The sequence below is a fragment of the Echinops telfairi genome, unplaced genomic scaffold (genome assembly GCF_000313985.2).
Source record: "Echinops telfairi isolate 266 unplaced genomic scaffold, ASM31398v2 ScPeMD7_1957;HRSCAF=2489, whole genome shotgun sequence".
In the NCBI taxonomy this organism is placed as follows: Eukaryota; Metazoa; Chordata; class Mammalia; order Afrosoricida; family Tenrecidae; genus Echinops; species Echinops telfairi.
In genome coordinates, this window is record NW_022105855.1 from 3,704,323 (window position 1) to 3,726,161 (window position 21,839).

General features: G+C 44.2%; 1 protein-coding gene across 1 annotated transcript in view; it reads left to right on the plus strand.

Moving 5' to 3' along the window:
• Positions 1-21,530, plus strand: part of YBX3 (Y-box binding protein 3) — a 22,809-nt gene extending 1,279 nt beyond the window's left edge. The window contains exons 2-10 of the mRNA XM_045293255.1: positions 2,679-2,800; positions 3,676-3,709; positions 6,709-6,798; positions 8,685-8,807; positions 11,862-12,068; positions 17,757-17,854; positions 18,860-19,031; positions 19,554-19,656; positions 21,487-21,530. Of these exons, the coding sequence (XP_045149190.1) occupies positions 2,679-2,800; positions 3,676-3,709; positions 6,709-6,798; positions 8,685-8,807; positions 11,862-12,068; positions 17,757-17,854; positions 18,860-19,031; positions 19,554-19,619 (912 nt within the window). The 3' untranslated portion in view covers positions 19,620-19,656; positions 21,487-21,530. The remainder of the gene's footprint in view (positions 1-2,678; positions 2,801-3,675; positions 3,710-6,708; positions 6,799-8,684; positions 8,808-11,861; positions 12,069-17,756; positions 17,855-18,859; positions 19,032-19,553; positions 19,657-21,486) is intronic.
• The last annotated feature ends 309 nt before the right edge of the window (positions 21,531-21,839 follow it).

A 21,839-nucleotide genomic window follows, 5' to 3' on the forward strand; every position in this document is an offset into this window, starting at 1 on the left:
CAGATACTGCGTAATAAAACGCTTGTATTAAGATTAAGAAGTAAAATAGCCCTTGCCTAGTTTTGTTTAGTCAATGTTGTATTGTGATTCTTGTTTCCAGCATGTGTTTCTGGGAACACTTGCCTGCATAGTGACCCAGAGGCAACCTAGGTTTTTTCAAAACGGCGTGAAAAGATGTAATTCGGACCGGTGCGCTTTATTTTTGCATAAAGGGATTTTGGTGGTGTTTCACTTGATCCTTTTCCTGAAATAAGGGAGATCGGATACCTTAAGATGATGAACACGGAAGAATTAGAGTCCATTGCCTCAGTCACCAACTGCTACCAAGCCTTACCAGATCTGGCCTTGACCCGCTAAACTCCTGACTCACAAAATGGACCACGGGACACTTCAACATTGCTTGTGCCCTGTTCTTCTCTTTGTGACGCATACACCTGCATACCTGAGAGGTGCTAGGCACGATCCTGACCGGTCTGTTCTCGGCTTCTCCCGTTTTAATTTTTACAAATGGGCCTTCATTTCAGTGTAGGTCAGAAAAAATGGATACGCATGAAACAAAGCATTCGTGTGGAGCCAATTCCAACCCATTATGACCCCTAGGAGTGTCCTAGGTGAAAGTTCTCCATCGGTTGCCCCACCACTGGTGATTTGGTTTTTTGAAAGCGGATTCCCAGTCTTTAACTCTGAAGTGCAGTCACACCTCTCACCTTTCAGTTTGCAGCCATTTGTGATGCTACCCAAGGACTGTTTTCCTAGCCCCCTCTTCCTTTGTGTGTGTGTGAAGTGAATTTATGGCTTCAAAGAAGCAATAAATGTGAGTGAATATATTTAACCATGTAAAGCCCTTGGAAATATATATGGAATTGGGATGTCTTAAAAACAGTACTAATCTTCCGCCTGAATAGAAATTAATTCTTTAAAAAAAACCACATTTCTCTCCACCCCCTCATTCCCCCCACTATTTAGTGTTGCCTTTCTAATCAAGATCAGCCTAGATCGTAGATACTGACTATATGAAATTAACAATAGCAGCCACTATTTTAAATTTTCTTAAGCTTAGTATTTGGGCAAATGAAAGACACACACACGTCTTTTTGGAATGATTCACTCTCCTGCCATGCAGTCCATTCCAAAGCGGCGACCCCACTGGTCACTGGCAGAGCTGCCCCCGTGGTTTCCCACACAGTAACTCTGGACAGGAGTAGAAAGCCTCATCTTTCTCCCAGAATGACTCCACACCAGATCTCCTCTGTGCACTGTTGGATCTAAAACATCACACTTTTTTCTTCCTTGGCCCCGCAGCTCTAATTAGAATCCCTTGGTTTGATCTTCTGTAATTGGAATTAAAGTTGGAGAATGTTTAGCCAATGTGGGATGAGTGACTGTGTTTAAAGACATGGGTCTTTTTTTTTTTTTTTAAAGCATTCAAGTACATTCAGTCTAGCAAAACTTAGAACTAATGCTACCCGTGTGAGCAACTCCTCATTACAATCTTAGCCCTGAATTAAAAAACCAAAGCCATACAATTTATGCTTGGAAATTATAAACTTTAGTTTAGAGAGTGGCAGTGTGGCTTCATGTTAATTGTAACTTTTCATTATCTGTTAAGCCGCCTCCCCCCACTCACCCAGAAGACTCTTGTCAGGTTTCCACTTTTACTGTCTTCTAATTGTTTTATGCATTTCCGGAATTTAGACATAGGTATTTCCTAGAAGTACTGAATGTGTCATTCATAATGGAGTCAAAGGACCATATTTGAGAGGGTGGAAATACAAAGTAAATATATGACCATATTATTTTGGATTCCTTTTGCAATTGTGTTACTGTTTTTGCAATTGTGTTACTGAATTGGTCCTGTTCGTGGCAGAAGTTAGGGACAACAAGCACATGAGAAGAGGGCCGATGTAAAGGAAAGCCTGAGTTTGGGTCTCGCCAACTGCAGAGGAGGGCAACAATGGAACAGAAGCCCAAATTCATCACTGTGCTTTAGAGAGGCGAGGCCTCTTACATCACATCTCAGGGTGTTTACATGCAAAACTGGATTGAGGCAGCATCAGTTCTATTATTACACTTGACTCCTGCTAGGCCCCCAGTTGGCAACTGGAAAAGTTACTTTGTCTTTGTAGATTGTCTATTAATAATGAGATAATGGGGTATTTACTAAAGTTTGTCTAATTCAACTTGTAAAAGTCACGGGCTTTAAGGCTTACCTTGGCCAACTTACCTACATTCTCTTTCATTGTGGCCTGCTTTTCCTATTAAAAATTTGAGTTAAAAATTTAGACCATTAATCAAATCCAGCCCCCGCCCCTTTAAGCAGTGTTTCTCAGTCCAACCTCCGCCCCCCAATAGTTTGTGCTTTTCTTCATTTTAATGATTGCAGAATCATATAGACTTTTGAAAAGCTTAATAAGGAAGAAATATTTAGTGTTCTCTGAAAAGTATTTCCTTAATAGGCTCAAACATAGTAGTAATTGTGAGGATGGTGCAGGTCCAGACAGTGTTTTGTTCTGTTGTGCGTGTGGGTACTATAAGTCAGAACTGACTGCTGGCATCTAACAGCAACATGAGATCTTAACTTGTTCCACCCTCTTTTCCTAATATATTTTGGGATTAAGTTTTTAATGGTTTCCTCAGGTATGTTGCGGCTTTGTATAATGCTATCAAGACCTTAGTAGTATGAGATTTATCTCTTTGTAGGTCAGATACTAATTTATCTGCTTAATCCTATTTTAGCCACCAAAGTCCTTGGCACTGTCAAATGGTTCAACGTCAGAAATGGATATGGATTTATAAATCGGTACGTGTGCATGTTTTAAATGCTTGTTGTAGAACCAGCAGTTAATAAGTCTTCCCATGTTAACATTCTCTTGTTTAAACGAGTCATTAGAACAGCCTTAGTTAAATGATCTTTCTAGAATGGTGTAATTGGTAACTTCATAAAGGTTTGAAAAAGTAAGATCAGAAATGGGGAAAGACTTCAGGATACCCAAAATATCACCTTTGAAGAAATGGAATCTTAGAGTGGTTAAGCAACTTGCTTAAATTAGTGAGTAATTGAGCTTGATTGGTAACCCAGTCTGGTCCACGTCCTGGATGGAAACGGTAATGTTTTCTTTAAGCCGTGGTAATGTGTAACCCTATAGGAATGAGAATACAAACTGCAAGCTGGTAGGAGTACTATGATGTTTTTAGATGATGTCATTTTTGCTGTTTGTTTGATTTTCCTCACTTGAGAGAATTCCTCCAATTTATTCTCTGTTTGTTTGGGTGTTGGTGGGGTGAAGGGAGATGTTTTAAGTTTCAGTGTAAGGAGAGCCTAGTTCACAGCTGTGCCCTGTCCTTCTAACTGTCTTGCTTTGCTTTTGCTGGGAGGAAGTCTCTGGCTCTGATTACATACCATGTGATTTAGAAAGGCCAGAGCAAAGAGATGTTTCTGTATGTTGACTCTAAGCACTGTGCTAATGTGAAAGGAGTAAGGTAGGTATCATGCAGGGTGAAAAATTTTTTTAAAGGATTGATTAGGTGTCTGAATTGAGCATAGAGGCGAAGCAGAAATAAATGTATGTTGTGTTTTGAGATTGTGGGATCCAAATAAATAGAACATCTGTTCTTTGAAGTTTTTCCCTTATCTGGTACCTTTAATCATGAGCCTTTCCCCCCTCCTTTCAACAGAAATGACACCAAAGAAGATGTGTTTGTTCATCAGGTAAGGGGAATGGTAATGGCTAACATTTGCTGTGTGTGAATGATGTCTGTCACCTGCTGGTGCCCCGTAACCAAAAAGAAGTGCTGTGAAAATTAGTACTCCGTGCGAGGTGTTTGCCGTTTTTCTTTTGGGACGATAGGGCAGTGCCACATTGTAAGATTAGCATCTGTCCCAGTAAAGGAGCTCTTCTCAAAGTTTCTTTTCTTTTATTAAAAAATCATTTTATTGGGGTCTCATACAGCTCTCATAACAATCCATCCATCCATTGTGTCAAGCACATTTGCACATATGTTGCCATTATCCTTTTCAAAACATTTTCTTTCTACTTGAGCCCTTGGTATCAGTTTTTTTCCCTTCCCTCCAACCCACGTGAACCCTTGATAAATTTTAATTATTATTTCCTTTAAAAAAAATCATTTTATTGGGTGCTCGTACCACTCATCGCAATCCATCCATTGTGTCAAGCACATTTGTGCATTTGTTGCCATCATCATTCTCAAAACATTTGATTTCTACTTGAGCCCTTGTTAGCAGCTCCTCATTTTGTTTTCTATCTTGCACCATCCGCTGTCTCCCTTCACCCACGTTTCTTTTTATTTTTGAAGTGGGATGAAGTGATAACTCAAACCGCTACTAATTTTCCAAGACCCTTGATCCCTTTTAAACAAAAGCCACCCTCTGCCTCCCGAGCGTCTTATTCTCCTGACTTGCCTTAGTACTTGGCTGGAAGCTAGCTGGTGGTGGGTATTGCTGATGATGTTTTTTGTCAGCTGCCCTTGAGTCAGCCTTCACTTGGTGACAACCCTGCCCTTCACCTGCCCCATCGTCAGTTGTCGATTGGACCTTGTGCACCGTAGGGTTTTCATTGGTGGCCTTTTCAAGTGGAGTTTCTAGTTCATCCTTGTCTAGAAAATTCTGAAACTTATTCGAAGCACAGCAACCTATTAACTAATGTCCATTGGCACATGGGTGGTGGCTGCACCTGGGGTGGCTTGGCCAGGAAACAAACTGTATAGACAATGAGAACTGTATCCTGAACCCACAGTACTTAATTAACTTGGATGCTGTTTGTTCTCTTATGTTTCCCAGCCTTGTGCAAAGGAGCCCTGGTGGTGCAAGTGGTTAGTGTGCTTGACTTCTAACCAAAAACCAGCCCCTCCGTAGAGGTGGCCTCGGAGGCCCTGTGGGCAGACCCTGTCTTGTGGGTCAGAATTGACTCGATGGCAGCAAACTTGTTTCATTTTTCCTTCTGTTTAAGTTGGGGTGGAGTTTGGGTAGCGATGTCTAAGAATAAACTCTAGTAGTTTCTACACTGTCCTAGAAATGGTGACTTTCTAGAAGTCACAATGGACCCAGGGGAGTGGGGAGTGTTTGGTTTTAAAAGCTGGGAGGTTGGGGGAGAACTCTTCTTCTGGTGACTGGTAGAGTGCAGGACCACATGTTGGTGGCCCGCTTTATTAGACTGTGAGCGGGTGACCTGATTCCAGCCCCAGGAGGTTGCATGCATGGTGAGTCACTGCAGTGTGTTGAGGCCTGCCCTGTTGAACAGGAAACTGGGAAGGAGCCGGCAGGGAGGGGCTGTTTTTGGAATGGCTGAGTGTTGGTGCTGCGTGCGCATATATCCTGCCCTGAACTGCCTTTTTTTCTTTCTTTCTCTCTGGGTGAGGTCTCTGTGCTATTGGCTCATTATTTTCCTCCTCTCTCCCACTCAGAGAAGGGAAGGGGAAGGGCTAGATTACACATGCCTAATCGCCTTATAAAGTTGACCTAGTTCCACAGAAACTCAGATCCCCTTTTAACTGTTTAGAGATAACCAGTCAAAAATGGAAATGAAGCAGGAATTAAATCTCCTGTATGTTGATGGTGAAAAAAGAGACTCTTCAGAGCCTTTAGGGGGATGTTCTTTAATGCAGGGTCGCATCTTCACTGCCCCTGTGTTACCACACAGGTAACAAGAAATGTGAATGGGCGAGTTGAATGGGATGAGTATCACTGAGGGTAGTGGGAGGAGCCAGGGTGGTAGAGTGGGGTGCTTAGAGTGGGAAGCAGCTTGATAGAGTGATTGTGGTTCTTGTTTTGTTTTAATAGTGCAGTGATGAGATCCGCCCCCCAAACACACGCACACAGTAGTAGTCTAGGCGCCCTGGTTGCAAACTGAAAGGTTGGTTCAAACCCACCAGTTGCTTTGTGGGAGAAAAGACTTGAGGACTGCTCCCATCCAGACCATAGCCTTGCAGCCTCTCCCCCCCACCCCCCAGGGGGCAGTGGGCATTTCTACCGGGAGTGGGCATCTAGCTGGTGGCACACAGCAACAGCAACCTCGAGGGTCGCTCCTCTCTTTGTGACCTCAAAGAAATCACATAGCTATCAACCTCACGTCGTAGCTGTCATTCATAGAAGTGAACCGGAGTTTTGATTGCCGAAATAGCTTTTTTTGTACACTTCCAGAAGTGGCTACCCACACCCTTGGTTTTCTTTTTCCTCCTCTTGTCCTCATTCCTTTTATCTGTGGTTTGTCGCAGCTTCTCTCACACAGTTTAATTCCTTTTCTGGTTAGCAGGGCCTCTTGTCCATGGACGCCTCTGTACTTCACATGTGTGTTTGGACGGAGTGAGGCCTGGATGGCCGCCCCTCCCGTCCCCACTGGTGGACCTGCGCTCCAAAGCTCAGAAGCTTAGGGGGCCCATCAATCTCCAATCTCGTATGTCCAATGTCGTGACTAGGTGATGAGGTCATAAAGAACCAGAATCATAACCACCCACCACATTTAGTCTGCCTGGCAAGGTGGATTTCAAAAGAATAGCATGCACCAAGAAAGTAATGTGGGACATAACATACTGCTTTTGTTTGGGTACTCCCTTCCCTTGGAAGTTCACATCATTGAAAAGCAACCATAGGGTGAACAGGTTTTTCAGGTTCTTTTAATAAACTTGAAATCGATGAACTATATGCCCATTACTGACTTGGAGCTTATTTTGAATTTTCTGTTCCTTTGGCAGACTGCCATCAAGAAGAATAATCCACGGAAGTATCTGCGCAGTGTGGGCGACGGAGAAACTGTGGAGTTCGATGTGGTTGAAGGAGAGAAGGTGCGAGCGGAGTGCGCAGACTGCCTTTGTCTTCCGTGTGCACCAGCATGGACTGGTGCCTGGCTTTGTTACACAGTCACCGGTGTTGTGAACCCTTGTGAATTAGGATTATTTTGGATATCTGTCTAATAGGGCATGATTTTTAAGCAAAAATAATGCTTTAGATTATCATGTCATTAGAAACAGTCTTCAGTATATTAAAAAATGCCATTTAATTTTTTAAGTTAAAGTACTTACATAGGGAAGAAAGGCACAACTTTCCTAGTTTTAAAATTTTGATGCCAAATGTATATTCAAATACTACAGGTTAAAACTTCATAAAAACATAAATAGATGAACGTTGCTCTTTGGGCTAAGACTCCCTTTGAAAAATGGTCAAGTTGCAATTTGTGAACACTTTGCTTGAGTAGGACGGAGTCGAATACTGATCTTGACTCAAAGAAGCTTCAAGTTGAGTGTTAGAGCATGTGTTTTCTGTCTGCTTGGCTTGGATTTTGATCACAAGTGAATGGAACCCCAGTATCTGCTGGGTTGTCTTGAAGCATAGCTATAGAATGATGCTATTACGATTACAGATATACTTTTGATAGCATAGTGTATCCTGTAGGAGTCCACAGTGGTGCAAACAGCTGAGTGCAAGGCTGCTAGCCAAAGGGGGTGGTTCGGGCCCACGCCAGGGGCTTCTGGAAAGTCACAGCCTCAAAGCCTGTGCAGCGTTTCTTTGCCCCACACGTGGCTTCTCCATGTGGAATGGACTGTCTGGCGCCTAACAATGACAGTCTCCTTTTTATGTGTTTATTTTTTTAACTGATTTTATACTATCCCTAAAAAGAACATAAACGATAAAGTAAGGTTGTATGTGGTCCCAGTGCCACGGCAGCAGGTGGTGGCTGTGAAGTGACTGAGCGGCAGCGACCAGGCAGTTCCTGTGCGCTTCCCAGAAAGGCACACGCTGCACGCCACACTCCACAGCCGGGTATTCTCGGGCCGCACACGGTTATTTCTTAAAAGAACAAGCATGCAGCTTACTTGGTTTGCTTTAGAATGTGAAGAGCTGCCTTTCCTGGTGTGATTCTCGGGGTACCATGCAAATCTCTTGAAGTTCATTTTAAGTAAGGAAGTGGCTGTTCTGTTGTGATCATCTCTGCCCCACCAGAATCTTCATCACTTGGTTTGGCCAGGTTAATTTTACCTCTGGGTGCAATCAAAACTTGAGATTTTTCAAATGGATTTAAAATGGGACGTGCTCTTGAATCTTGTAGTTCCAGTTGTTAAATACCTTTTGGAAGAAGTAGCATGGCTTGATCTATCTGAGAACCAGTTCAAGACTTGGGTTGTACTGTACAGTCCATTGTGGCTGACAGCACCTCTTCAGAAGGATGAAACACGTCACTAGATGCGTTAAAACTCTGCTTGTTCCTAAAGTCTGCTTTCTTCCCATTGCTGCCAACGTCGGGAACGTGGAACTCTCCGTCGTAAGGTGTGCTGTGCCCATGATGACGGAGTTTCTTCGTGATTTTTATACGTAACACAGCTCCACCAATTTCGGTTTTTTCCATCGAGGCGTTTTCTTTCTGGTCTCATAATACCTTTACTTCTACAGTTACATTCACCAGCTTATGTTCTGTAAAGAGAATGTAACACTTGAATTTATCTAATCGCACAAGAAGGCATGGTATGGATTGTATAGACACACTAGGAGCTGTGTACATTTAAATTAGAACATCCAGCACTTTCCTTTTTAAACTTGGGTGTGCTTTGGCGGTCGCAATAGGTGTTCTTTGTATGTTCTGCCAGCCGTACAGCCTGGGCAGTGGCAGTGTAAGGCTAGTTTGGTTTAACTTCTTTCTGACTTGGAGGCCATCCCTGTTTGTTCTCTTCCGCAGGGTGCAGAAGCAGCCAATGTGACTGGCCCGGATGGAGTTCCCGTAGAAGGGAGCCGCTACGCTGCGGACCGCCGCCGGTACAGACGTGGCTACTATGGCAGACGCCGTGGGCCTCCCCGTAATGTATGTTGGCTATGCTCCTAAGCACTGATTGGGTTTGTTTATTTTTTTAATTGTGTGTATATTTAAAGTGCACATCTCCCTCTTGATGGCCACAAGTACAAAAAATATATATTTTTAATTGTTCTTTAAAGAGAGATTTTCTCTGCCCAGAATTTATCTTTCAGCCACTGGTCTCATTGCTTTGGAAAGTTGCCTTTCAGAAGCTATATCCGTTAGAATGTATTTGGGTGCAAGTAACAGACATTTCATTATCTTGTAACCAGAAGGCGTCATGCAGGTCAGCAGTGCCAAGATAGCCAAAAAGGCTTGCTCTTCATTTGGCTCCGTTATCTGGCCAGAGCCCAGTCATGTGGTAGCCTCTGGCAAAGGAGAAAGGAATTACTTCGATGGGCTTAAACTTATTACTGAACCGAGTCTCTGGCACTGTTGACCTCTGAGAAACTCGGTGTCTGGGTAAGGAAGAATGAGGGACAGCTTTTTGGTGAGGCAATAACCTCTGCTGACCACTGAAGTAATAAACAATTTACCTGGATTAAGTAGCTCTATAACACAGAATTTTCCTGTTCTTTTAGAGTATAGAAGCAGCAAGTCATTCTCTGGAGTTTTAGTTTAGATTGTTCTGAATCCAGGTGAAAGGGTTTTAGAACAGGGGTCCTCAAACTATGGCCCGCCGAGGACATTTATCCAGCCCACCAGGTGTTTTTGCCCCGTTTGTTTTTTTACTTCAAGATAAGATGTGCAGTGTGCATAGGAATTTGTTCTTGTTTTTTTTTAAACTATAATCTGGCCCTCCAACGGGTTTGAGGGACAGTGAACTGGTCCCCTGTTTTAAAAGGTTGAGGACCCCTGTTTTAGAAGAATAAGTCAACCTCAAACTTCGCGCTGCAGTTGAGGTGCTGCCCAGTCGATCCAGACTCCTAGGGGACCCTGTGTGCAGGTGGATGGAAATGCCTAGCCCGACAGCCATCTGCACAATCATTCCTATGTTTGAGCCCATTGGTGCAGCCAATGTGTCAGTCCACCTTGTTGAGGGGTGTCTGTCCTCTTTTCGTGCTGACCCTTGACCGTCCACTATGTCCTTTTCCACTGGTCTCTCCTGATGACCAATCCAAAGTACGTAAGATGAAATCTTTCCAGCCACACTTGTAAGGCGCATCTGGTTTGACCTCCTCCAAGACAGATTTGGTTGTCCTTCTGGTAGTCAGCGGTACTCTTTGATGTAGTCCCCTGTGGTCATGATGAAGGACCCTCTGAGATGGAATTCGTTTTTGATGTTTTTAAAGTTAGTTCCAAGATAGCCATCCGGGAATGAAAATCTCAATGATTTGTAATCACAGGATTTAAAAACATTCCACCAGAATAAAACACAGAGTGAGAATTACTTGCCTCTATTTTTATTTATTGGATTCCTCAGGATATATCACTTACCTGCCTTCATCTTTTTCTTGCTCTTGTTTTGCATTTTATTTGTTCATAGAAAGGAAACCCTCGTGGCACAGTGGTTAAATGCTTGGCTGCTCACTGGAGGTGAGAATTTCAAAGGCCCCAGCAGTACGTCGGGAGAAAGGCCCTAGGAAGTGCTCCTGTAAAGATGTTAGCCCTGCAGGCAGCATGAGGCAGTTCCTCTCTGCCCAGTGGGGTTGTCAGGCATTGGAAAGAACTTGATGGTGGATTTGGTTATAAGCTGGGCGGCGGAGCATCTACCATGGTCATCAGATTGACAGAGCTCCCGTTGATTTTTTTTTCTACATCGATTCAGAAGTAAAAGTGTGACAAACTTGGGACAAATTTTCCTGTATAGTCTTTCCCTCCTTCCACTCAAAACCAACGTAAACCCACTGCTATGGAGTCAGTTCTCACAGAGGCCCTGTGGGACAGAGTAAAAACTCTTCCCCGGGTTTTCAAGCAGAGAGCCGGCGCCTCCTCCCATGGCGCGGCTGATGGGTTTGACTGACCCCTGTGATCAGCAGTCCTGGCACATAACCCATTCTGCTACCTACCACCTGGAAATTCTGAAGTCATACTCGTTAAAAAATGCTTAGCAATTAAATGGTAAAAACTAAATAAATGAAGGCTTTCTGTGATAAATGTCTGAGTCCTCATATGGTGGTAGTGGGTTATGTGTTAGGTGGCTGACCTCAAGGACAGCAGTTTGAACCCACCGGCTGCTGCTTGGGAGAAAGATGAGGCTTTTTGTTCCTGTAGAGATTTGTAACCTTGGAAACCCACTGGGGCACTTCCCCTCTGTCCTATAGCATCAATATGAGTCAGAATCGACTACAAGGCAGTGCATTTGTATGAGTTTTATGGGGGCACATTTCATGAGCATGCTTTGGGATGGGGGTCCTCTTGTTATTACTTTCAAAGACTCTTACCAAAGACAGCTGTAGAAAACTCAAGATATTTGGTAAGCCTATAAAGGAAAGCAATTATTGGGGTGGGGGTGGGGCTCCAAAAGTCCTTGGAAAATGGAATTAAAAGATACTGGAATTTTTCTAAGAACTTTTTTGAAGGTCCCTCACACTTTAGATTTTGTTAACATTACGTGTACATTTATCTGTATGGTTGGAGATCGCACCTCATGTTAATAGCTGTGTGAAGAATGGAATGGTGTGACTTGTGGCATTAAAACCCGTTATTACCGCTAAATCAATTTTTTGTTCATCCTGACTTGGCCCCGGTGAGCAGTGACTCTGGGGAGAAGCACACCTGGCTGAACGAAGTGTGCTGAGCCTTTAAACAGTGGTTGTCCCTCTGAAGTTCACCAGTTCTCATTAGATGAGTGTTAAATTTATACTAGATTGAATGCTCTTGCTTTTCTGCTTCTTGGTATTTATCTGCAAAGATCTACTTCAGTCTTAATGTCGTTTATCCCAGGTAATCAATTTTATGATAATCTGGGTTACAAATACATTCTGCATAACAAAAGGGATTATTCCTCTGGGAAGGTCCCCCCCATCCCCACCCCCTTTCGCGATATTCATCCTAAATGGTATTCTTTCGTTCTTCCCTTGCTAAAGCTTCTTCTGAATCTCTGTTTCTTTGCTTCGCTAGTACGCTGGGGAGGAGGAGGAGGAAGGGAGCGGCAGCAGTGAAGGATTTGACCCCCCTGCCACTGACGGGCAGTTCTTTGGGGCCCGGAATCAGCTGCGCCGCCCCCAGTATCGCCCTCAGTACCGGCAGCGGCGGTTCCCGCCTTACCACGTGGGACAGACTTTTGACCGTCGCACTCGGGTCTTTCCCCATCCCAACAGAATGCAGGTAACATTGCACCTGAGACTTCTCTTCAGCAGTCCTCACCCCTCGTCCTTCCTCTGCCTCCTCTTCCTCCTCCTCCTCCACCACCAGCTGCCGGATATAAGACCTTGCTTGTGGCTTGCTGATGCTACAAGAGTTGAGGCTAGGTCTTTTAGCCTACTTTCTCAGAGGACTCATTCTACTGACATATTTTTAAAGCTAGAACCACATGGGCTATGCATGCCTGCACTAGGCTTCTCTGGTAGATGGGGCAAATGCCCTAGATTATTTTTAAGGAAAAGAAAAGACAACATGAAGGAGCCTGGCGAGATATTAGTTTGGACTCAGAAGTCAGGTGGCCTGGATTTGTTCCTGCCTCTGCTACTCATTTCTGTAGGGTTTGAAAGCAAGCCAGGCTTGAGGTTTGTGTGGCTATGGCATGGGGATGCAGCGTGTGTCTCCTCCAGGGTTCTGAGTATTGCGTTCAGTGTCAACATCAAAGACTTTAGATGAGACAGTGCTGCTGTTCCTTGAGGAGTGTGTATGTAGAGTGGAAAATGCTATGCTTGCTGCTGTCTTGGACTTGACCTGTGATGAATAAGCTTTCTACAAACCTTGCAGATGCCAGGAAGCTTGAAGAACTAGGGCTAGGCCGTCATCGTTATCACTGGCTGCAAGTTCTTCCTCCTCACGCAGTGGTTTTTTTTTTAACACTGAATGCTTTGACTGAACACCGTGTTCAGCTCTGTACTTTGCTGCACTCGTGTCCCAGTGTGCATGACTGTGATCTTTTTACGCTGCTCTTGTTTTCCTTTTCCACTCTTCACCAGCTGCCCCTGACACAGATGCTAAAAATACCACATTGCCATACTTAGATGGAGGGCTGGGCATATGAGGCCGAGTGGGGGTCTCTAGGGCAGCTCTCTGCTTCTAGGAAAGGAAGGAAGGAAGGAGGGCGGGAGGAGTTGGGATGGTGGCGTACATTTGTTGTCAGTGAGTGCTCTCCTGCAAGACTTGTGTTAATAGTGAACATTCACCCATGTACAATTGGCTGAGACCCCGATGGCATCCTCGTTGGAAATAAAGGTATATCCCACTTTAGGAAATGAGGGTTCAGAACGTCAGAGCGAAGTAATTTGCAGAAATTGACAGGAAACCAATTTTGAAAATGTGTGCTTATTCTCATAACTGAGATGCATTTAGTGTTTTTATGCAGGCTTCGTGGCCAGTCCACCATGCTGGACAGACAGGACATTGGCTTTTACACAGTTGGTTGTTAGATTTCTTTTTGATGCACACTGCCTCCCAGTGTTCAATAACTGGAAAAGTCTGTTTAAGCAAATCAATAGTATCAAGTGCAAGTTTTTGAAACTTTGTTTCATGTCACTAGGCTACTTTAATTATTGGTGCAATGGTTTAAGGCTGTAAGTAGATAGGGGAAATGACCGAAGCCAAAGAGAAAAGTTTCTGCCAGTGTTTTCAGTATAAACAATATCAGAGACTTGTGGGGAATAAATATCAGGAGAAAGTGGCAGTATAGGGACCAATGATATTTCCCTGATGTCCCAATACCGTATTGTAGTGTGATTCTTGTTTCTTCAAAGACGATCAGTCGATCTATATATTTCAGAAAAAAATGCAGTTGATCACTGAGGTGAAAATTACATGCAACTTTTTGAGAAAGGCTGATCTGATAGAGGAGAGCAGCCTTGTTTGGCAACCACTAAATGGTAGCAACTTTAAGTTAATTATTTAATCCCCTCAACGACCTTTATAAAGTTGCTGGTGGCTTTCCATAGTTTTGTTGTTGTTACAGATGAACACAAATATTTAAAAGATAAATAGCTCTAGGTAACCTGAGCAGGAAGTGGGTAGAGCTTGATTAAAACGCTGGCTGGCTCCAACATGGGTGCTTGCCATTCTATCACCTTTAAACCTGTTAACCTGTGTCAGCCTTTTGTGTGTGTGAGATGATCATGTAAGTGAAGGGGGAAAGAAAGCAGGAGGTGAGATGAGTGATAGTTTAGGGCAGGGCAGTCAGGCCTTTGTAGACAGATAGGACATTTGGCCTTTTTCTAAATGTGATGGGGAAAGCTAGGGATGGAATCTGAATACGGAAGGAATTTTTAAAAGACGATTCTGGTTTTTGAGTAGACCGTAGGGCAGCAGGAGAAGTAGGAAGACCAGCGCTGGCATTTCCTGGTGGGAGGATCCGCATGCCTTAGACTAGAATGCTAGCCGTGGACGTCGTGTGAACTGGTTAGATCTGGGAAATGTTTAAATGTACAACTGACCGCATTGGATGATGTAGTGACTTAGGGGGTGGGGGTGATTGGGGAGCAAATTATACCACTAATGTTACTGGTTTAAGCCAAGATGGGGAAGGTCGAGGAGGAGGATAGGTTTTCCAGGAGGAGGTGGAAATCACTTGGGAGTTCTTTCTGCCATACTAGATTGCCGAAAATGGGAGAAAGCAGCCTCAAGAAGGAAGTGGTTGGAGGGGCAGGGCACGGTTATCTGGAGTGATGGTCCTTATCACAGATAGCGTTATGGCATAGTTGAGAGCGAATGAAGCCTCAGCAAGTCTTGTTGTTTTCTCCAAAGGGATGAACGGCTTAGTGGGGAAAGGCCAAAGCAGCCTGTCTGATGAGGAGAAACAGATGTAATTTTGAATCATCAAAACAGTATTGAAAGGCATAGTCCAAGCTGAGAGTAAATCTAGAATGTGCATAGAAAAGGATCCTGGGCCTGATCTTTGAGCACATTGACGAAGATGAAAAGCTGGTAAAGGGCCATGGGAAGGAACGGTCGGAGAATGTGTTTGTAGAAGAAAGTGCGGTCGATCCCTGGAAGACATCTGCTAGGTTGGAATGACGTCCTGGCTAGTGGGTGTGGTGAGGACAAAAGCCTGTTAGATTGAATTTAGGGGGAATACAAGTGGAGGCACTCTGTGCCCCTTCGAGGGCATTGATCGGGGTTGGGGGTGGTTTGTCTTTGGTGTGTATGTTTGTAAAGACGTTCAGAAAATGGGGGGAGGATGTTGATGGGTAGCAACCAGGCTTATGTTTGATTTGGTTAGGTTTTTCCAACAGGTGCATCCCTCCCCCCACCACCATTTCCCTTATCAGAAAGTGACTTGTGCCCCCATGAGGTGAGACTGTACTGGGGAAGGCTGGTCGGAGGAGAAATGGGAGATGGGTTGCATACAAAGAGATCACTGTGTGAAAGCGCATGAGCACGAGGCTTCTTGGCTGGAGAGGGAAACTGAAGGAACCCACGATCCTATTGTTGTTGGATTGGCATTACAGCTACTGATGAAAATTTAGTTGCCCGTATCTACACTTCTATCGAGCTCTTCCAGGGCAGGTAACCCTGCAAGAAGGGCCGGGTGTCCTGCTCCCGGTTGGTCTCGGGCACTCGGCTTTATACTGCCTTCAGGGTTGCTGTGAGTCGGAATTGACTAGGGAGCAGTGAGTTTGGGACATACACAGGCACATATACCTCTGTGCGTATTGTGTGTAAGGGGCTGCGTAATTGATGCACATCCCTAGCTTTCCCCATCGCATTTAGAATGGTTTGTGGAATTCTCCATGAGCTTTTTAAGTCCCCCTTGTGCATACATCCAGATGTACAATATAAACACACACACACATTAAAACTATATTAAGAATCTTCTGGGGATACACACACAACTGTGTAACTTATGGTGTGTGCATGTGTGCGCGTATGTGAAAGGACCCGAAAGCAGAAGCACCGTGAGAGCAATGGGCGTACTTGCTGTTAGTTGCTGCCAAGTTGATTCTGACTCCCAGTGGGTGACCCGGTGGGTGGAGAATACAACTGCCTCTCAGGTTTCAAGGCAGTGACCTTTCAGAAGCTGATTGGTTGCCAGATCAGTTTTCTGAGGTGCCTCTAGGTGGACCTGAACTAACAACCTTGCAGCTAATCATAGTTGAGCAGGTCACCTGTTGTGCGCACAACCTTTGGTTTCTCTGGCTCACTCGCCAGTAAACAGACCTTTGGAGGAAATGTCTGATACCTCACCCCACTCCACCCCGAGTTGGGGTAGAGAAAGTACCACCTGAACCTGGAACATCTTGTGCCAGAAAGCAAGGAACTATTCCAAGAATGTTGGAGACATGTCAGAAGGACATGCATGAGCCTGCTCAGCTCACAGGGTTTCCATTGGCCAGTAATGATCGTAACAGATTGTAACCCATTGAATAAAATAGAAAACTATGAGTCCATCCAGAAGGAAAGAAATGAATCAATATGGTAGAATTTGGACAAAGGAGGTACTTACCTGCTTACTTTGAAAACGACGTTGACACTTGAGTACCCATTCATGAGAGAGTACACTTCAAAGGAGAAGCCTGGCAGATACCCCCCAGAGCCAGTTTTCCAAGTGCACCTTGTATAGGTCCTAGTCAAAGACCAGGAACCAGGCAGTCGTTAGCTGGTGGGGACAAGAAAAATGCAGTGTCACTTTGGGGCCTTCCCTGCCAGAGTTGTATGATCTGCATGCCATCCTGAGGAAATTGCGGACCAACCCAGCATGAGGGGAGTTTTCAGAGCAACACGGCCACTACCACTACGTTGAGTCTCTGCTTCCTGACTGGACCTTGCTGCCCCCAAGGCCTTACTGGGACAGCTGGGGAAGCTTGGAAAGGTGTCTTTCGACTTTTTTTTCAAACATAATTTGAACATTTTCAATCAGGAGACAAGTGGGTAGTCTTTCATGATGTTTATATGCTAGGGTAGAGGTGATGGAGTGGAGGGGGGGATTTTTTTCCTAGGGACAGAAGGGAAGGGGCACAGGGTAGTTGGCTTTGAATCAGAAGATGACCATGTGCAAAAGAGGCAAGACTTGTTGCAAATGGAGAGAGGCTGGTAGATTTGCTATTTGATAGGAATTGTGATCTTCTGTTTAATAACTTTGATTTCCTTAGTGAAATAGAAAAGACAATAATCGGCTGTGAGGAAGAAGGGTGTCATTGAGAAGGGGGAAAAGGTTGGTTTGGGTTGTATTTTTTAGGTTGTCGATGGGCATTTTGCTGGTTTTTAGGTCTGCATGTTTCCTAGTTCATTTCACTTCCCCAATCAAAGGACACGTGTTAGCAAGAAGGCATATTGGTTTTGTTGTTATCATGGAACGAGTCATGTAAGCAGACAAAAGGAAATTGTGAAGGGGGAAACCGGGTGTGGTTCCGATTTAGATGCAGAGTTTAATGGCCAAGTGGAGGAGGAAGTTTGGAAGTAGAAAAGATGCATGATTTGTAGAATTACAGGGTTGAAGTTTGAAGATAGACCACATTTGAGCAACGAACTCTTTAGCTCTCATTCCATTTCCTGTATAGACTCTCTTTCAAGAGCTGCCTTGGAACACTTACATGTCCAAAAGTTAAGTTAGGCTGCGAAGTGGGGTTTGGCGCTTTGAGATAGGCAGGATGGTTGTTTTACGATGACTGCTTTTTCTCTTCCTGTCATTCACCAAGAGGTAATCAGTAAATATGAAGGGACTTCAAATGGCTTGTGGCAAGGGGAATTATAAGGTGGTGGAATTTTCTGCCTATCTTTTGGAACCCCTCGTAGTGCCCTGCTTTCTTAATAAAATATCTTAGATTTTGGTTCTCATGTTGTACACATCTGCATGCTGTGTCTCTTCCACACGCTGTAGCACACTTTCAGCTCTTTCTGCCCACTCCTGTTTAGGCTGGTGAGATTGGAGAGATGAAGGATGGGGTCCCAGAGGGAGCACAACTTCAGGGCCCGGTTCATCGAAATCCAACTTACCGCCCACGGTACCGTAGGTATGTAACCTTTCCTTCCAACCAATGGCCAGAAGAAGGGCATGTGAGTGCCCCCGGGATAAATCAGGATATGGTGGGTCTGCTTTTTTGAGTTTCTTGTATACTGAGAAGACGTGACTGGAAACTCATTGGAAAATTTCAAAGATAGTGGTACAAATGGAAGGGGAATTGGATGCCACAGTATTTTAATAACTGGCAGTCTAGCACTAGGGGTTAAATCAGATGGATCAAATTGCCTGCATTTAAATTCCTACTCTATTTAGTAGCTGTGTATCCACGGCCAAGTTTCTGGAATCTTTCAGCCCTAGTCGCCAGGTCTAGAGAATGGACATTAAGGTATTGTATACAGTTGCTAGTAGGAGGAGAGGTGTGCCTTTGCATCTAAGATAATTAGAATGGTGGCTATTATAATAAGGCCATGACATTAATATTAGTAAAGGAGTACGTGATACATGTTTTCATTCTGGCAAAGACTGAGGATGGAGCTGACTTCCTTGTGATTCTTTTTACACATCTGATGTTGTAAGTCTCTGTCTTGTAACCCTATCTTTGAGGAGCATTTTGCAAATTAAGAGCTGCTCCAGAGAAATATCTCGGTGAACCAGCAAGGTGACAGCACTGTATCTGACTCCCAGTCCTGTCGGTCCCTGGCTATGGGATCTTGGAAATGTCAGATCTGCCCTTTCCTGACTTACAAAAATAGCAATTCGTATGATTCGACAAAATGCTGACCGTTCTCCAAGCCTTTTGGTTATCTCCATAGAAACCTAATTCTCAGGGTGGCTATTGATTAGATTAAATATTGACTGTAAGCACAGACCCTGGTACATTATGAGGGATGATAGTTTCTGTTCTTGGCCCCGCTGGACTGTGTTTTAGAGAGCAGGTGTAAATAGGTGCGATCTTTGGATCTTTTTATCTTTGAAAAGGAAGGAAACGTTCAGTTTCGGGGGGCCCTGTTGTGCTGCACTTGTGCTTTTGTTTTGTGTTCTGTGCTGTATGTAGGGGACCTCCTCGCCCCCGAGCTCCTCCGGCTGTTGGAGAGGCCGAAGATAAAGAGAATCAACAAGCAGCCAATGGTCCAAACCAGCCATCGGCTCGCCGTGGTTACCGCCGCCCATACAACTACCGGCGCCGCCCCCGTCCACCCAATGCTCCTTCACAAGATGGCAAAGAGGTAAGATTAGCTAGTCGGAGGGGCTATAGCCAGATCACCCATCCTGGTGGACCTTCACAGTCTTGAGTGGTTTTATAATCTGAACTTGACACTTGAAGTCATACCACTTTGCCTGAGACCCAGACACTTATATGCAAAGTCTTCCTTAGAGAAAACACACTCCAAATACTTGAATTCAACAGATGAGCATCCACAGAGAGAGACTTGCCAGTGCTGATGTAGACTCGGCTGAAACACTTAGTGTTCTGCTAAATGAAAGGCAGCGTTTTAGAGAAACCTGCCTCTTTACTCATGTGAAAAAAACATCTGTTTTTCTTAGACATTTTGATACTGGGAGTAGTTTTATTTACTGTTTGGAAGCCATTCCTCTGTGGAATCGATTGAACTTGTACATAATGAATAGTCATACATCTCAATGAACTTCATAGGCAGGAGAATGTAAGTTTTGGGGACCTTTTCCGCTTGAACTTTCTGTTGCTCTCTTAAATCCTTGCTTCCTGGCCTTTTTGTTTCGTGTTTTAGGCCAAGACAGGTGAAGTCCCAACTGAGAACCCTGCTCCAGCCACCGAGCAGAGCAGTGCTGAGTAACAACACCTGGCTCCTCAGGCACCTCTACCATCTGCAGGTGAGGCAGGGCTCGGTGGCCAAGCGTGGGTCTGCTGTTTCTCTTTTGAGTATCACTGATTTCTCAGCAGGAGTTAAAACTGGTCTGAACTCACTGCAGTTCATCTGTGCAAACCCCTTAGCTGCTCTGTGATTCTGTGGCACAGGCCATTTTGACAGTTATGCTTTCTGCAGTCTGCCTTATTTTGCAACACTTTAGGGCCCTACACATTCAATGTTGATGACAATCAAATTCTTCTCTCGTGACCTGGCAGGGGCTCATTTAATACATTCAATCAGTCTATATGAATCGGAAAGTGGTACCTAACTGCCACTGTTACCTGTCAGGCAAACTGATGCTTCACTTCTGTGACATCTACTGGCCAACTTGATAATTTTAAAAAGTCTTTGCCATTGAATCCCCTCTACCTCGGTAAGGACTCTATAGGACAGGGTAGAAACTACTCCACAGGGTAGCTCAGGCTGTTTCTCCCATGGACCGCCTGTAGGATTAGAACCACCAGCCTTGCTGTTAATCTCTGCTACCAGTTAAACAGGGATACTGAGTATACTTACCTACTAGAGTCGATTCGATTTAAAGGAAATACTCAGTGTGAAGTGCTTAGCACGGGACTTGAACTTGGAAAGGTTAGCTCCCTAGCAGCATGATTATAGCTGTGAGTAAAATAGTATCATACAGACGAATTCTTAACTCCAAGTGGGTTTTCTCTGGCTGACTTAGAAGCTTAGACTCATTTTTCTTCAGGGGTGTGACTTTTTACTGGGTAGCATTATTTGTGTCTTCTAAGGAGAGCTGAGTGCTAGGAAGGAAATGATTCTCCTTGTGTCTACAATCCGATGTTGGGAAAAGTGGTTTCACAATTGTTTGTCCACATTAGGGGTTAGTGTGCGGCAGACACAGATAATTAGGACAGGTCAGTAATGCTCTCGTGTTGTTTATTTGCCTTGTAGCCGGAGGGTTGTTGAAAATTTTCGTATATGAATTTTTCAGTTTTAACTTTTTTCCCCCCGTCCCCCAAAGGAGGTGAGGTGTACCATCCATGGAGGTGTACTGCAGTAGCAGATCAATGTTTGGAATGGACGGAGCAAGTGCCTATATGTCTCACTGCCTCCGAAGTCCATTTAATATCGTTTCCTCAGCTAAGATTAAATGTAGCATCTGCGCTTGGAAGTTTTGACTAATTTTTATGGATCCACTTTTCTGGCTTAATGAAAACTTTATTAGGGAGTAAGAGTTTTAACTTAGGAGCCCTTGAGGTGCAGTAGTTATATGGTAGGCTGATAACAACCGAAAAAAGAAACCCACTGCCCTTGAGTTGACGCTGATAACCAAAATGTCAGCAATTTGAACCCCCCAAGCCCTCCCACTGGGGGAAAGCTGGTGATCGCCTGCTTCCATAAGGACATACGGTCCTGGGAAATACAGGCCGGAGGCAGTTCTGTCCTGTCCTGTCCTGAAGGGTTGCAATGAGACGGAATGAACTCTGGAAATTATGGATTGCTAAGAGTTAGTTTTGGGTTTAGTATGTTTCCGACGTCTATGTTGTTGTTAGGTGCTGTGTCACCCTCACGGTTTTTCTTACGTTTGAGCTCATTGATGCAGCCGTGGTGTCGCTCCGTCTTGTTGAAGATCGTCTTTGCTGCCCCTCTCCCTTGCCAGCCAGATGTCCTTCTCCAGGGACTGGATTTTCTTTATAACATTGTTAAATCGCCTTTTGAAATAATGAGTGCTTTCTATTATATGGAAAGAAAAAAAAACAACCAGGTAATTTTCCGCTCGTATCTTGCTCTCTGTGTCATTTTATCACTATTTGATTTCATTTTTTTCCAGGTGACCTAAAGAAATATTTGACTATCAGAAGATACAACAAAGAACAAAAGGAAAACCCACGACCTTAGCAACACCAAAGAAACACCCGAGCAATAAAGTGGAAGAAGAACTAAGATTCGGACTTTAGAATATTTATGTTATTTTTGTAAGAAACAAACAACTGCAAAAGGAAAATGTCAGCAATTTTTTTCAGCAAACAGATTCTAGGAATCCCTGCACGGAAGACAAGAGAGCCACCTCCCCAGTTTCAGCAGCCACTAGGTTTATATACTTTTTCCTGGTTTTTACTGTTTTGGTAATATGAATTGAAAGAAGAAATATTAATATCACATGGGGAAGAACCCCAACCAAAA